Source organism: Temnothorax longispinosus, chromosome 12, assembly GCF_030848805.1.
Source record: "Temnothorax longispinosus isolate EJ_2023e chromosome 12, Tlon_JGU_v1, whole genome shotgun sequence".
Lineage (NCBI taxonomy): Eukaryota > Metazoa > Arthropoda > Insecta > Hymenoptera > Formicidae > Temnothorax > Temnothorax longispinosus.
The window spans coordinates 8,863,266-8,876,924 of NC_092369.1; the positions used below are offsets into that span (position 1 = coordinate 8,863,266).

Here is a 13,659-nt window from a genome sequence, read left to right on the forward strand (position 1 = left end):
TAAATAGTAAATATAACTAGTTTAGATCAGCTTAAATACACTATTTGATACGCGTGTCAAACAATCGATGTAGACTAGCACAATAGTCCCAGGACCGAGTGTGTCATATTTACGTATACCTACGGCACTGACAAGTGCGCCATGCTCTCCCTACTTTGTCGCTCTCCCCACGCGTCTATGCGCGGAGAATTAATGTTCTCTCGTAGAATAGAGTATAGACATATGAGAAATAAAAAAGATCTTCTTGAAGACATCTTTATTGTTTTTATAATCTTTTATTGTTTTTATAATCAAAGAACATATAGTATTTTCTTATAATGCTTTTAGAAGTGTGTGCATATATGATATAATTTACATGTATACGTCATTTTTTTTCGTCACAAGTAAACTATTTAGAAAATAGTTTTTAATAAATATTCTACTATAGCAAGGAAAAACTTGAAACTTAGTATGCAGAATGATATTAACATGAAGAATCTTAAAAAGTGTGGATAAATATGTTTTCGATGCTATATCTATATTGTTAGTGAATACGTGTAAGTAATCCTTATTTGATGATTTATAAAAAATGATGATAAACTTTTTTATAATATATATTTTTACTATTCTTTTTTAAATGTATCCTAAAGATATAATGTTGATTATTCTTATTGGTTACTTATGGTACCTAGGAATTAAAAAAACAGGAAAAAATAATAAATTGAAATTAATATTTTAGGTTGTTTATTAATTTTGCTCACAAGGAGTAGTTAGAAAACAAAAATTAAGTTAGGTATAGAATCTCAGAGAAATAGTTTACATATATATTACGTTTAAAATAAATGTGTTTTTAATTTTATAAGGAATTTGCACTTAGTGTAATAAATATGAGTTTTATGGGAATAATTCTGAGAAGGAAACTTTGGAGAAGAATTTATTGGCAATGGTTTTAACCAACCATGGGTCCCATATATCGGCCATTACTGGTAATAAGATTCGATACATCGGCGGCCAGTACTCGTTTACGAGATTTACGGCAAGATCATCTGAAAATAAAAATAAACATAGTATTATATTACAGAAAAAAGACATCAATGTAAGATTATAATATAAACATAATGTTACATATATAATTATTCTTATTTTCTGATTTATATTTGTAAAAATAGACATAAAATTAATAAAAATATTTCATAAAAGATAATAAAATACAACTTGAGCTTACAAAATAACTAAATTAATTTAATACTTACTAATTTCTTTACTTTGTTCTGCCAAAACGTCAAAATATATTTTGAAGCTTCCAACCGTCGGAAGGTAACGAAAATGTTCTACAATCCATGTATCGTTTACTACATGTCCTATGAAAATCCACGTTCCTCTGATATCTGCCATGGTTATGTTAAAGTAACCTATTACAAAAGTAAATTACTATCATGATAAAAGTATGCAATATTTTTCGACAAACTAATAATAATTTATAAAAATTTTGGCTTATTTTATTAAAAATGGTTACTTTAAACAATAACTATTAATTTTATGCTAAGGATAGATTTATACATATGTGTAATATACATATATATTTGTAATGTATATTTTTGTATATTTTTTAATTTACGAAACTATTATTTATGATAAGTAGCTAATAATGAGATCGTAACAAGACAGATTTTGTTGATCTGTCATATAGAGAAACGCGCATGGTTTGATACACGTATATGATTAATCTTTGAACCTTATAAATGGAGATTCACCTAACAAAATAAATAATGTTTCTTTGCTTATGCAAATTATGTGAAATTTAATATCGCACCATTTCCAAGAACTCTGAATACATTTACAGCACCATCCATTTTTGCAGCACCTTTTGCAAACACCTTTGGTACTTGCGTATCGAGTTCTAAACGAAAGACATCATCAAGGAAATACGTTCTTATATCAAAAAAACGAGTCTTTGTTAAACCGATAGCAGTGATATTTGATGCAGTTAATTCTCCATGTAGCTCGTTTGCAGTCAATGAAAGTTTTCCATGTTCGTAAAATACTGGATCCAAAGATGGAAAATCATATTCTGGAAGTCCTATTAAGATAAACATAAGCTATTATTATCCATATTTTAAAATAATTTGATTAAAGAAATTCTTACTTTATTTACTTGTTCCTTTAATTTAAATAAAATTTAAATATTCGATAAATCTAACAATAAGTAAATTAGTTTATTCTTAATGTTGACTATTTCTTAACATTACAGTAATATAATTGTATAATGGTGCATATAATTTATTTACAAAATAAATAAATTAAAATAATAAAAATTTACAAATTTTTAGAATGTACCTTGAATAAATCGTGGCCATGCTTCTTCTAAAGCACGTTTTAAACATGCAGAATAATCAGCTGAATTCCGCTTGCAAGTAGTTACAGCTGAGAATTAAAAGTAAAATAAAATGAAATAGTAGTAAAAATATATAAAAAGGCAGCAATTGTTTAATTAATAATAAAACATAATTGAAAATATGATTTACAATGCTCTCGACTCATGTACACGTAAAAAAACCACCATTCGCAAATATATAATTAGTACACAGAAAAAAAGGAATATTCTTGATTTGAAAATATCTTTAGTTGAAATGAGATTATATTGCGTTAAACAAAGAAAATTTTCTTGAATGAAGTCAATATATAGTTCAACCAAGAAAAAAATGTTGAAATAAAAAGTTGAAATTTTTATAAAAAGATGTAGATTGTTTCATATATACGCAAGATTACTACAATCTTCTTATAAGAATTTCTACATTTTATTTTGACTTTTTATTTAAACATTTTTTTTCTTGGTTGAACTATGTAATGAATGAGTTCATTCAAGCAAGTTTTCTTCGTTTAACGCAATTTCAAGATTATATATTCTTGTGTATATATGAGTATAAACAATGTTGATTTGACACTTCTTTTTTTCTGTGTAGATATTTAGAAGAATACTTAGAAAAAATATGAAATATAAGCGTCTAATAAGGGGTAGCAACTCTTTACAATAGATTAAACGAATACAGAAGAGTTATTTGTTTTAGGAGTCTTTATATTTTTCAGTGAAATTGGTCACGATGATCTGTTCTGTAAAATATGCTAATACTATAATTAATATTACTAATATATATATTTTTATTTGCATATTTGTTATATTAAAAATATATCATATATCTCTTAAAATCATTTTTATGTCAGAACTTAACATTAATTTTGTAGAGTAAATTTTTTATTTATATAATTTAAACGATCGATACACTAACATTAGACCCGAATAATATTATTAAAAAGAAGATAACAAAGAAGTTTTAAAGAAGACTTACGAAGCGTAAATTCTGCAGTTGCTGAAAATCCAAATGCTGCAACGCTGAATACACTAACTGCGTAGAATAACATGTTCTTAGTTTAATGTTCTTGCGAATAGTTCGATTGATTATGAACGTTTAGTCTTATATCATTTCTGTTCTCGAGGCCTTTTAAGCAACATAATAAAATTGAACGACGTTAATGTATATATATATATATATATACATTAATAGAAAAAAAGTTAACACTTTGGCTACAGTTGACACAACGCTGTATCACTTTATATACTGCTTATATACTACTCATATACTACTTGTCACAGCACGCAAATAGATGATATCAAAAGCGTGATCATATAAAACATTATCTAAAAAAAATTATTTAAAAAAATATGACATTACCAATAATAATGTGTTTATACCAGCTCGCAAATGATAATTTACTGTTGCAGAAAAAAAAGTTGCATTTTGTTTTTATTTCGTCACCGCAGTATTTAAAAAATGATAGTATTTGGTAACTGTAGTAAACTATAGTCAACTGTACTGATCGTCCGTAATAATGCTGTTTAATAAAATGTAGATTAAAATAATTGAAGATAATTTTCTTACTTACGGTATTTAGAAGAACAAGAAAACAGAAAAGAAATAATCTTGCGTTGAAATTAATACTTTAAGTTATTTTTTTATTTTGCGTACAAAAAATAGTTAAAATATAAAGACTAAACTACACAATTTCAGAAACATATCTGACATATCTACGTTTATAAAGCTGAATATATGTTTTCATTCTTTTGAAGAATTTGGCTTTTTACTGATATATATAATTATATATATAACTAACTGGTTACCCGGGCTTTGCCCCGGAGGACATGTGTAATAATACACGCAAATAATCTCACTCAATAGTTTCTCTCTCTCTCTCTCCCTCTCCCTCTTCCTCTCTTTCTCCTTTTCCCTCTCCTTCTCCCTCTCTCTCTCCCTCGAATTTGTATTAAAACCATATAAAATAGGGGTAGAATTTTCCGAGGAGTGCTATAGAGTGTATAGTTTTTCGTTATCTATTTTCTGAAAACCGATTTTTTTAATTCTTTTACCTGTAAGAATTAGAGAAATTAAAAAAATCGGTTTCCAGAAAATTGGTAACGAAAAACTACACCCTCTATAGCACTCCCCGGAAAATTCTAGCCCTATTTCATGTACTTGTGGTAAAAATTCGGTCCAATAGTTTTCAAGTTATTAACGTTCAAACATACACCACCCGTAAGGATTTTATATAATAGTATAGATATAGATAGAGTATATACATATATATATATATATATATATATATATATAAATTTTATGGAAATATTTCTGAGAATGGGACTTTTGAGAATATCTTATTGGGAAAGTCAATCAGCCAAGCGTCATATATATCAGTCATTATTGGTAATGATATTCGATATAAAGTTGGCCTAGTATTATTCGTTTACAAAATTTACGACAAAATCATCTGAAAATAAAAATTGACATACATATTATAAGAATTGTTGTAGGAAGAAATAAATCAACATAAGAGAAAGCAATATGAATATATTAATTATAGTTACATAAATAATTACTTTTGTTTTGTGATCTTATATTTGCAAAAATAGGCAAAAAATGTTAAATATATTAAGATAAAATAAAATAAAATATGATTACAACTTATATAAAGTATAATCTTATACTTTTAACTATCCTCTTTTTTTAAAACTATGATTGACTTTATCCCGTTATTATTATTTGTAATATAATATCAAGGTATCTCGAAATTCTCTTAAAAGTGTAACATTTTAAAATGGTAAATTCTACAATTAATTATACTGCAGATATTTCAATTTAATATTGTGTATCACAATAATTCTAATAATAATTTTAACTCTGTATGAATATCTTATTGTACACGAATTATAGATTATCTACTAATTTGTAATTAATTATTCTAGGCAAACTTTATTGAAATTACTAGATTTATATCATATATGTTTAAATAATAAATTATGCATCTCTGTCTTACAATTCGACATGTACTACAAAAAGTAGCAATAGAATAAAATTATATTCAAATTAATTTAATACTTACTAAACTCTTTGCCACTGAATCTCAAAGAATTGTATATGAAGTTGGAGTAGAATTTCTCAGGGATTGTTTATAATTTCCTGAGATAAAGTTTATAATTTTTCGTTACCGGTCTTTTTGGATACCGGTTACGAAATTTTTCTAATTTCTTGGGAAATAACAAGTAGTTCGCGGTCAAACAGACATACAGACGTCAGATACTTATATATATAGATATGGGTATAAAGAACTAAAAAATGTAATAGAATTAGAAAAATTGCTAATAGTAAAGGGGTTTCCGATTTCTGTTAAAAAAAAAAAATATACGTGATTGCTCCAATTTCAGCAAACTTTGAGATATCAAACTGAATTTTTTTATGGATAATTTTTATGGATAATTTTTCATTACCGATTTTTTGGAAACCAGTTTGGAAATTATTCAAATTTCGAGAAATAATGAGTATTAATTGACCGATTTTCTTGAAACCAGTGCCAAAATTTTTTTAATTTTTAGAGGATAAGTTTAATTTTTTATTAATGAATAATTTTTTATTAATGGATCGATTTTCTTGAAACCGGTACTAAAATTTTTCTAATTTTTTGTTGATGATTTTGATGAAACTGGTATCAAAAGATTACTAATTTTTATGGGAATGGTTACTATGGGGTTAAAAATGGGAGGTTTCATGGGGTTTTATTGCTGCTCTTAATTAATGGGTGAGTTTGGGGAGAGGAAAATAGATTTTGAACCCGCGCAAAGCGCGGGCAAAAAATCTAGTATGATATAATTTACACGTATATGTCATTTTTTTGTCACAGGTAAACTATTTAGAAAATAGTTTTTAATAAATATTTTACTATACCAAGGAAAAACTCGAAGCTTAATTTACAAAATGATATTAATATGAAGAATCTTAAAACGTGTGTATAAATATGTTTTTGATGCTATATCTATATTGTTAGTGAATATGTGTAAATAATCCTTATTTGATGATTTATAAAAAATGATGATAAACTTTCCTATATATATTTTTACTATTTTTTGTTAAATGTATCCTAAAGATATAATGTTGATTATTCTTATTGGTTACCTATGGTACCTAGGAATTAAAGAAACGGGAAAAAATAATAAATTGAAATTAATATTTCAGGTTGTTTATTAATTTTGCTCACAAGGAGTAGTTAGAAAACAAAAATTAAGTTATAGAATCTCAGAGAAATAGCTCACATATATATTACTTTTAAAATAAATTTTTTTTTTAATTTTATAAGGAATTTGCACTTACAATTAGTATAATAAATATGAGTTTTATGGGAATAATTCTGAGAAGGAAACTTTGGAGAAGAATTTATTGGCAATGTTATTAACCAACCATGGGTCCCAAAAATCGGCCATTATTGGTAATATGATTCGATATAACGGCGGCCAGTACTCGTTTACGAAACTTACGACAAGATCATCTGAAAATAAAAATGAACATATAGTATTATATTACAGAAAAAAGACATTAATATAAGATTATAATATAAACGTAATGTTACATATATAATTACTCTTATTTTCTGATTTATATTTGTAAAAATAGACATAAAATTAATAAAAATATTTCATAAAAGATAATAAAATACGACTTGAGCTTAAAAATAACTAAATTAATGTAATACTTACTAAGTTCTTTACTTTGTTCTGCCAAAAGGTCAAAATATATTTTCAAGCTTCCAACCGTTGGAAGGAAAAGAAAATGTTCTACAATCCATGTATCGTTTACTACATGTCCTATGAAAGTCCACGTTCCTCTAATATCTGCCGCGGTTACGTTAAAATGACCTGTTACAAAAGTAAATTACTATGATGATAAAAGTATGCAATATTTTTCGACAAACTAATAATGATTTATAAAAATTTTGGCTTGTTTTATGAAAATGGCTACATTAAACAATAATTATTAATTTTATGCTAAGGATAGATTTATACATATACATTTGTATGGTATATTTTTGTATATTTTTTAATTAACGAAACTATTATTTATAATAAATAGCTAATAATGAGATCGTAACAAAACAGATTTTGTTGATCTGTCATAAAGAGAAACGCGCATGGTTTGATACGCATATATGATTAATCTTTGATCTTTATAAATAGAGATACACTCAACAAAATAAATAATATTTCTTTGCTTGTGCAGATTATGTGAAATTTAATATCGTACCATTGCCAAGAATTCTGAATACATTCACAGCACCATCCATTTTCACAGCACCTTTTCCAAACACCTTTGGTACTTGCGTATCAAGTTCTAAACGAAAGACATCATCAAGAAAATGCGTTCTTACATCAAAAAAACGAGTCTTTGCTAAACCGATAGCAGTGATATTTGATCCAGTTACTTCTCCATGTAGCTCGTTTGCAGTTAATAAAAGTTTTCCATGTTTGATCAATACTGGATCCAAAGATGGAAAATCATATTCTGGAAGTCCTATTAAGATAAACATAAGCTATTATTATCCATATTTTAAAATAATTTGATTAAAGAAATTTTTACTCTTTTTACTTGTTCCTTTAATTTAAATAAAATTTAAATATTTGATAAAGCTAACAATAAGTAAATTAATTTATTCTTAATGTTTACTATTTCTTAACATTACAGTAATATAATTGTATAATGATGCATATAATTTATTTACAAAATAAATAAATTATAATAATAAAAATTTACAAATTTTTAGAATGTACCTTGAATAAATCGTGGCCATGCTTCCTCTAAAGCGCGTTTTAAACAGGCAGAATAATCAGCTGAATTCCGCTTGCAAGTAGTTACAGCTGAGAATTAAAAGTAAAATAAAATGAAATAGTAGTAAAAATATATAAAAAGAGAGCATGTGTTTTAATAATAAAACATAATTGAAAATATGATTTACAATGCTCTCGACTCATGTGCACATAAAAACCACCATTCGCAAATATGTAATTAGTACACAGAAAAAAAGGAATATTTTTTATTTGAAAAATATCTTTAGTTGAAATGAGATTATATTGCGTTAAACGAAGAAAATTTTTTTGAATGAAGTCATATAGTTCAACCAAGAAAAAAATGTTGAAATAAAAAGTTGGAATTCTTATAAAAAGATGTAGATTGTTTCGTATATACGCAAGATTATGATAATCTTCTTATAAGAATTTTAACATTTTATTTTAACTTTTTATTTAAACATTTTTTTTTGGTTGAACTATATAATGAATGAGTTCATTCGAGCAAGTTTTCTTCGTTTATTGCAGTATAATCTTATTTCAAGATTATATATTCTTGCGTATATATGAGTATAAACAATGTTGATTTGACACTTCTTTTTTTTGTGTAGATATTTAGAAAGAAATACATGAAATATAAGCGTCTAATAAGGGGTATAGCAACTCTTTACAATAGATTAAACGAATACAGAAGAGTTATTTGTTTTAGGAGTCTTTATATTTTTCAGTGAAATTGGTCACAATGATTTGTTCTGTAGAATATGCTAATACTAATTAAAATATTATTAATATATATCTTTTTATTTGCATATTTGTTATCTTAAAAATATATCATATACCTCTTAAAATCATTTTTATGTCAGAACTTAACATTAATTTTGTAGAGTAAATTCTTTATTTATATAATTTAAACGATCGATACACTAACATTAGACCCAAATAATATTATTAAAAAGAAGATAACAAAGAAGTTTTAAAGAAGACTTACGAAGCGTAAATTCTGCAGTTGCCGAAAATCCAAATGCTACAACGCTGAATACACTAACTGCGTAGAATAACATGTTCTTAGTTTAATGTTCTTGCGAATAGTTCGATTGATTATGAACGCTTAGTCTTATATCATTTCTGTTCTCGAGGCCTTTTAAGCAACATAATAAAATTGAACGACGTTAATGTATATATATATATACATTAATAGAAAAAAGTTAACACTTTGGCTACAGTTGACACAACGCTGTATCACTTTATATACTGCTTATATACTACTTATATACTACTTGTCACGGCACGCAAATGGATGATATCAAAAGCGTGATCATATAAAACATCATCCAAAAAAATTATTTAAAAAAATATGACATTACCAATAATAATGTGTTTATACCAGCTCGCAAATGATATTTTACTGTGGCAGAAAAGAAAGTTGCATTTTGTTTTTATTTCGTCACCGCAGTATTAAAAAAATGATAGTATTTGATAACTGTAGTAAACTGTAGTCAACTGTACTGATCGTCCGTAATAATGCTGTTGAACATTTAATAAAATGTAGATTAAAATAATTGAACATAATTTTCTTACTTACGGTATTTAGAAGAATACAAGAAAATAGAAGAAAAATAATCTTGCGTTGAAATTAATACTTTAAGTAATTTTTTTTATTTTGCTTACAAACAATAGTTAAAATATAAAGACTAAACTACACAATTTTAGAAACATATTTGACATATCTACGTTTATAAAGCTGAATATATGTTTTCATTCTTTTAAAGAATTTGACTTTTTACTGATATATATAATTATATATATAATATATATATATATATATATATATATATATATATATATATATATAAATTTTATGGAAATATTTCTGAGAATGGGACTTTTGAGAATATCTTATTGGGAAAGTCAATCAGCCAAGCGTCATATATATCAGTCATTATTGGTAATGATATTCGATATAAAGTTGGCCAGTATTCGTTTACAAAATTTACGACAAAGTCATCTGAAAATAAAAATTGACATACATATTATAAGAATTGTTGTAGGAAGAAATAAATCAACATAAAAGAAAGCAATATGAATATATTAATTATAGTTACATAAATAATTACTTTTGTTTTGTGATCTTATATTTGCAAAAATAGGCAAAAAATGTTAAATATATTAAGATAAACTAGAATAAAATATGATTACAACTTATAAAGTATAAAGTAATCTTATGCTTTTAACTATCCTCTTTTTTAAAACTATGATTGACTTTATCTCGTTATTATTATTTGTAATATAATATCAAGGTATCCCGAAATTCTTTTAAAAGTGTAACATTTCAAAATGGTAAATTCAACAATTAATTATACTGCAGATATTTCAATTTAATATTGTGTATCACAATAATTCTAATAATTATTTTTAACTTTGTATGAATATCTTATTGTATACGAATTACAGATTATTTACTAATTTGTAATTAATTATTCTAGGCAAACTTTATTGAAATGACTAGGTTTATATCATATATGTTTAAATAATAAATTATGCATCTCTGTCAGTAAATTCGACGTGTACTAGAAAAAGTAGCAATAGAATAAAATTATATTCAAATTAATTTAATACTTACTAAACTCTTTGCCTTGTTCTAACATACTGTCGAAATACATTTTAAACTTTCCAATTGACGGAGCCACACGAAAATGTTCTACAATCCACGTGTCATTCACTACATGTCCTGTTAAATCCCATGTTCCTTTGATATCATTTAGAGTTTCATTATAATAACCTGTTACATAAATTATGTTATACAGTTATATATATTTAAAGTTTGTTAATTATGGAATATTTTTCATCAAATTGAAATAATTTAAAAAACATAACTATTTCTTTAATAATGGCCGACTTATAAAGCAGAAATAATTAATATTATATTAAAATTAGATTTATGTGCTATATATGTGTATATATTTTTTATATGTATGCACTAAATTTTCGAATCTATTATAATTATTTTAATTGACTAATAATGTGATTGTAACAAAACAGATTTTAGTAGAGGGAATTTACAGTTTGATATATACAAATATAATTAATCTTTGATTATAGTAAATGAGTATATTGGATAAAATATATGACTTATCTTTGCTCTTGCGAGCTGAATAGAATTTATTATCCTACCTTTACTAGTAATTTTGAACATATTTATAGTGCCATTTACTTCCACGAAACCATCTGTGAACAACCACGGTACTTCCGTGTCAATTTCCAAACGAAAGACGTCATCAAGAAAATGCGTTCTCACGTCAAGAAAACGAATTTTCGATAAACCAATAGTAGTGAGATTTGATACAGTTAATTCCCCACGTATCTCGCCTAAATTAATTACAGCTGTAGCATGTTCGATAATTAATGGATCCAAAGTCGGAAAGTCAAATTCTGGAAGTCCTACGAATATGAACAAGCTAATATTAATATCCATCTTTTAAAGTAATTTGATTTAAAAAAAACTTTAAATTTTTTACTCTTAGTGCAATTTTAAATAATTTATGAATTTAAGGAAGTTTATTGATTAATTATATATGAACATTCCTAACATTGCAGTAATTCTGTATAGTATACATAATAAAAACTTGAAAATTTTGGAAATACCTTTAACAATTCGTGGCCATGCTTCCTCTATAGAGTGTTTTAAACACGCGGAAAAATCAGCTGAATCCCGTTTGCAGGTGGTTACAGCTAAATAGGATTAAAAATAAAATTAATGGAGTTGTAGTAAAAATATAAAAATATGGCAGTTATTTAAATAATAACATATAGTGTAAAATATAATACACAGGAGATGATTATTTTTATGCCAAATACGTGTATATTATCAAATATTTATATAAACATGATAAGAAGATTTTTGTATTTCTTTTTTTTTCTACGGCAAATAAAACCAGATCTACATCTATCGTAACGCTTTAATCGTGGTCGTAAGCAAAAAAGTTGTCGTAAACCTATGCCAATATATCTATAAACACACTTTTCTTCGCACGTCGAGAAGGCTGACAGATTAGGTTATGTAATGCCAGACAAGCGTCGTATAAGTAAGAGTTCAAGTTAAATCAACTCATACGATGAGCTTACGATAGTTGTTACAATCGTTTACGGTAAACATTATGATAGATGTAGTTCGGGCTTAATATTACGCACATAATTCATGATATTCAAAAATAGGAACTATTACTTGCAAGTATAAATAAAAATATTATTTGTTTAAGAAAACATGTAGAAAAGCGAAATAAATTTTTAATACGAAAAAATAATTCTCTTTAGAATGAAATGATTTATGAATATAGAAAAGCAATTATTATAAAAGTCTTCAAGTATTTCAGCGAAACTGATCACGACGTACAACAATTCAATGTTAGAATATCCCTTCACTTGTATATGCATTGCCTAAAAAAATATTATATGTTTTTTATTTGAAATTGTCTTTATGTCAGTTCCATATTGATTTTGTGAGTATAATAAATTCTTTATGTGATTAAATAATACCTGTCAGGCGCGGATACGCAATAAAAATACACAATAAATCATTAAAAAAAATATAACAAAAAATTCTTAAAGGACTTACGAAGCATAGATTCTGCAGCTGAGAATCCAAATGTCGTGACACTGAATATACTAAGAGCGTAGAGTAACATGTTCTTTGTTTAGTTTTCTAGCGAATAGTCCGATTGACTATGAATGCGGAACCTTATATAACTTTCCTAAGCCGCGTAATAAAATTGAATGCTAATTAGCATAGATATATGAACGATAAAGTAGCTAAAGTCAAAGAGAATTAAATGTATATTACTTCTACTATTAAATAATGTTTTTATAGCTTTTCTAAAAGAATGCATATATCACTTGTATACATATACATCATATTATTGGATACGTATATGTAACTTATTTAGAAACTTATTTAGAAATTGATTCTGAACAAATGTGCTATTATACTTCTTGAGAGAGATCGAACACAGTGTAGTTTACATAATAATATTTGCGTGAAGAATCTTAAGATGCTTATGTAAATATGTAGATATGAGTATATCATTAGCATATAGAGAAAAATAATCTTTCAATGACTAACTTTGCCTGTTTTACACGGCAAATATTATACATGAGAATATTTGCTAATTGATTTTGCTGTTATAAAAAAATAGAATAAAGTTTTCTATATAATTCTCTCTATATAATTATCTACAAATTATTATTATTTTATAGAAGAAAAGTCTCAAATTTCAAAAAACGGAAAAAATCTCAAATAATCGATCAAGATACTCGCACATTCCAGAGACTGTGATACATTTTTTCTTCTGTCATTTATTTATTTATAAATAACTTCTGTTTGATTTCATCTTCATGCAGTTTTATATCGATTTTGTACAATAAATTCTTTTTAAGAATATATTCATTGACACAAAATTTAGTACATGACATAATATTATTTAAATATATAAAAAATGTTCTTGAAGCGTTTGTTCTTCCGCTGC

General features: G+C 25.8%; 3 protein-coding genes and 1 long non-coding RNA gene across 4 annotated transcripts in view; 1 reads left to right on the top strand and 3 right to left on the bottom strand.

Moving 5' to 3' along the window:
* LOC139823375 (uncharacterized) overlaps positions 1-13,659 on the top strand; it is a 72,570-nt gene that overhangs the window by 24,841 nt on the left and 34,070 nt on the right. The window lies entirely within an intron of this gene.
* Positions 707-3,792, bottom strand: LOC139822803 (uncharacterized). Its single transcript, XM_071794834.1, has 5 exons — positions 3,327-3,792; positions 2,317-2,403; positions 1,793-2,059; positions 1,233-1,391; positions 707-1,025 (listed from the first exon to the last, which is right to left on the bottom strand). The coding sequence occupies exons 1-5, from the start codon at positions 3,397-3,399 to the stop codon at positions 874-876; spliced, it is 738 nt and encodes a 245-aa protein (XP_071650935.1). The 5' UTR covers positions 3,400-3,792; the 3' UTR covers positions 707-873.
* LOC139822872 (uncharacterized) lies at positions 6,528-9,271 on the bottom strand. The gene is made up of 5 exons (XM_071795029.1): positions 9,129-9,271; positions 8,126-8,212; positions 7,602-7,868; positions 7,058-7,216; positions 6,528-6,849 (listed from the first exon to the last, which is right to left on the bottom strand). The coding sequence occupies exons 1-5, from the start codon at positions 9,199-9,201 to the stop codon at positions 6,698-6,700; spliced, it is 738 nt and encodes a 245-aa protein (XP_071651130.1). The 5' UTR covers positions 9,202-9,271; the 3' UTR covers positions 6,528-6,697.
* LOC139822873 (uncharacterized) lies at positions 8,921-12,913 on the bottom strand. The gene is made up of 5 exons (XM_071795030.1): positions 12,753-12,913; positions 11,783-11,869; positions 11,312-11,578; positions 10,761-10,919; positions 8,921-10,145 (listed from the first exon to the last, which is right to left on the bottom strand). Exons 1-5 carry the CDS (start codon positions 12,820-12,822, stop codon positions 9,997-9,999), a joined length of 732 nt encoding a protein of 243 aa, XP_071651131.1. The 5' UTR covers positions 12,823-12,913; the 3' UTR covers positions 8,921-9,996.

Bases quoted from the DNA above. Each gene is read 5' to 3' on its own strand.
- LOC139822803 (XM_071794834.1), bottom strand. From the start codon at position 3,399: ATGTTATTCTACGCAGTTAGTGTATTCAGCGTTGCAGCATTTGGATTT. The intron at 2,404-3,326 runs GTAAGTCTTCTT...TTTAATTCTCAG, and splicing joins AACTGCAGAATTTACGCTTC to CTGTAACTACTTGCAAGCGG. The intron at 2,060-2,316 runs GTACATTCTAAA...TTATCTTAATAG, and splicing joins ATGGCCACGATTTATTCAAG to GACTTCCAGAATATGATTTT.
- LOC139822872 (XM_071795029.1), bottom strand. From the start codon at position 9,201: ATGTTATTCTACGCAGTTAGTGTATTCAGCGTTGTAGCATTTGGATTT. The intron at 7,869-8,125 runs GTACATTCTAAA...TTATCTTAATAG, and splicing joins ATGGCCACGATTTATTCAAG to GACTTCCAGAATATGATTTT. The intron at 7,217-7,601 runs GTACGATATTAA...CTTTTGTAACAG, and splicing joins ATTCAGAATTCTTGGCAATG to GTCATTTTAACGTAACCGCG.
- LOC139822873 (XM_071795030.1), bottom strand. From the start codon at position 12,822: ATGTTACTCTACGCTCTTAGTATATTCAGTGTCACGACATTTGGATTC. The intron at 11,870-12,752 runs GTAAGTCCTTTA...AATCCTATTTAG, and splicing joins AGCTGCAGAATCTATGCTTC to CTGTAACCACCTGCAAACGG. The intron at 11,579-11,782 runs GTATTTCCAAAA...TCATATTCGTAG, and splicing joins ATGGCCACGAATTGTTAAAG to GACTTCCAGAATTTGACTTT.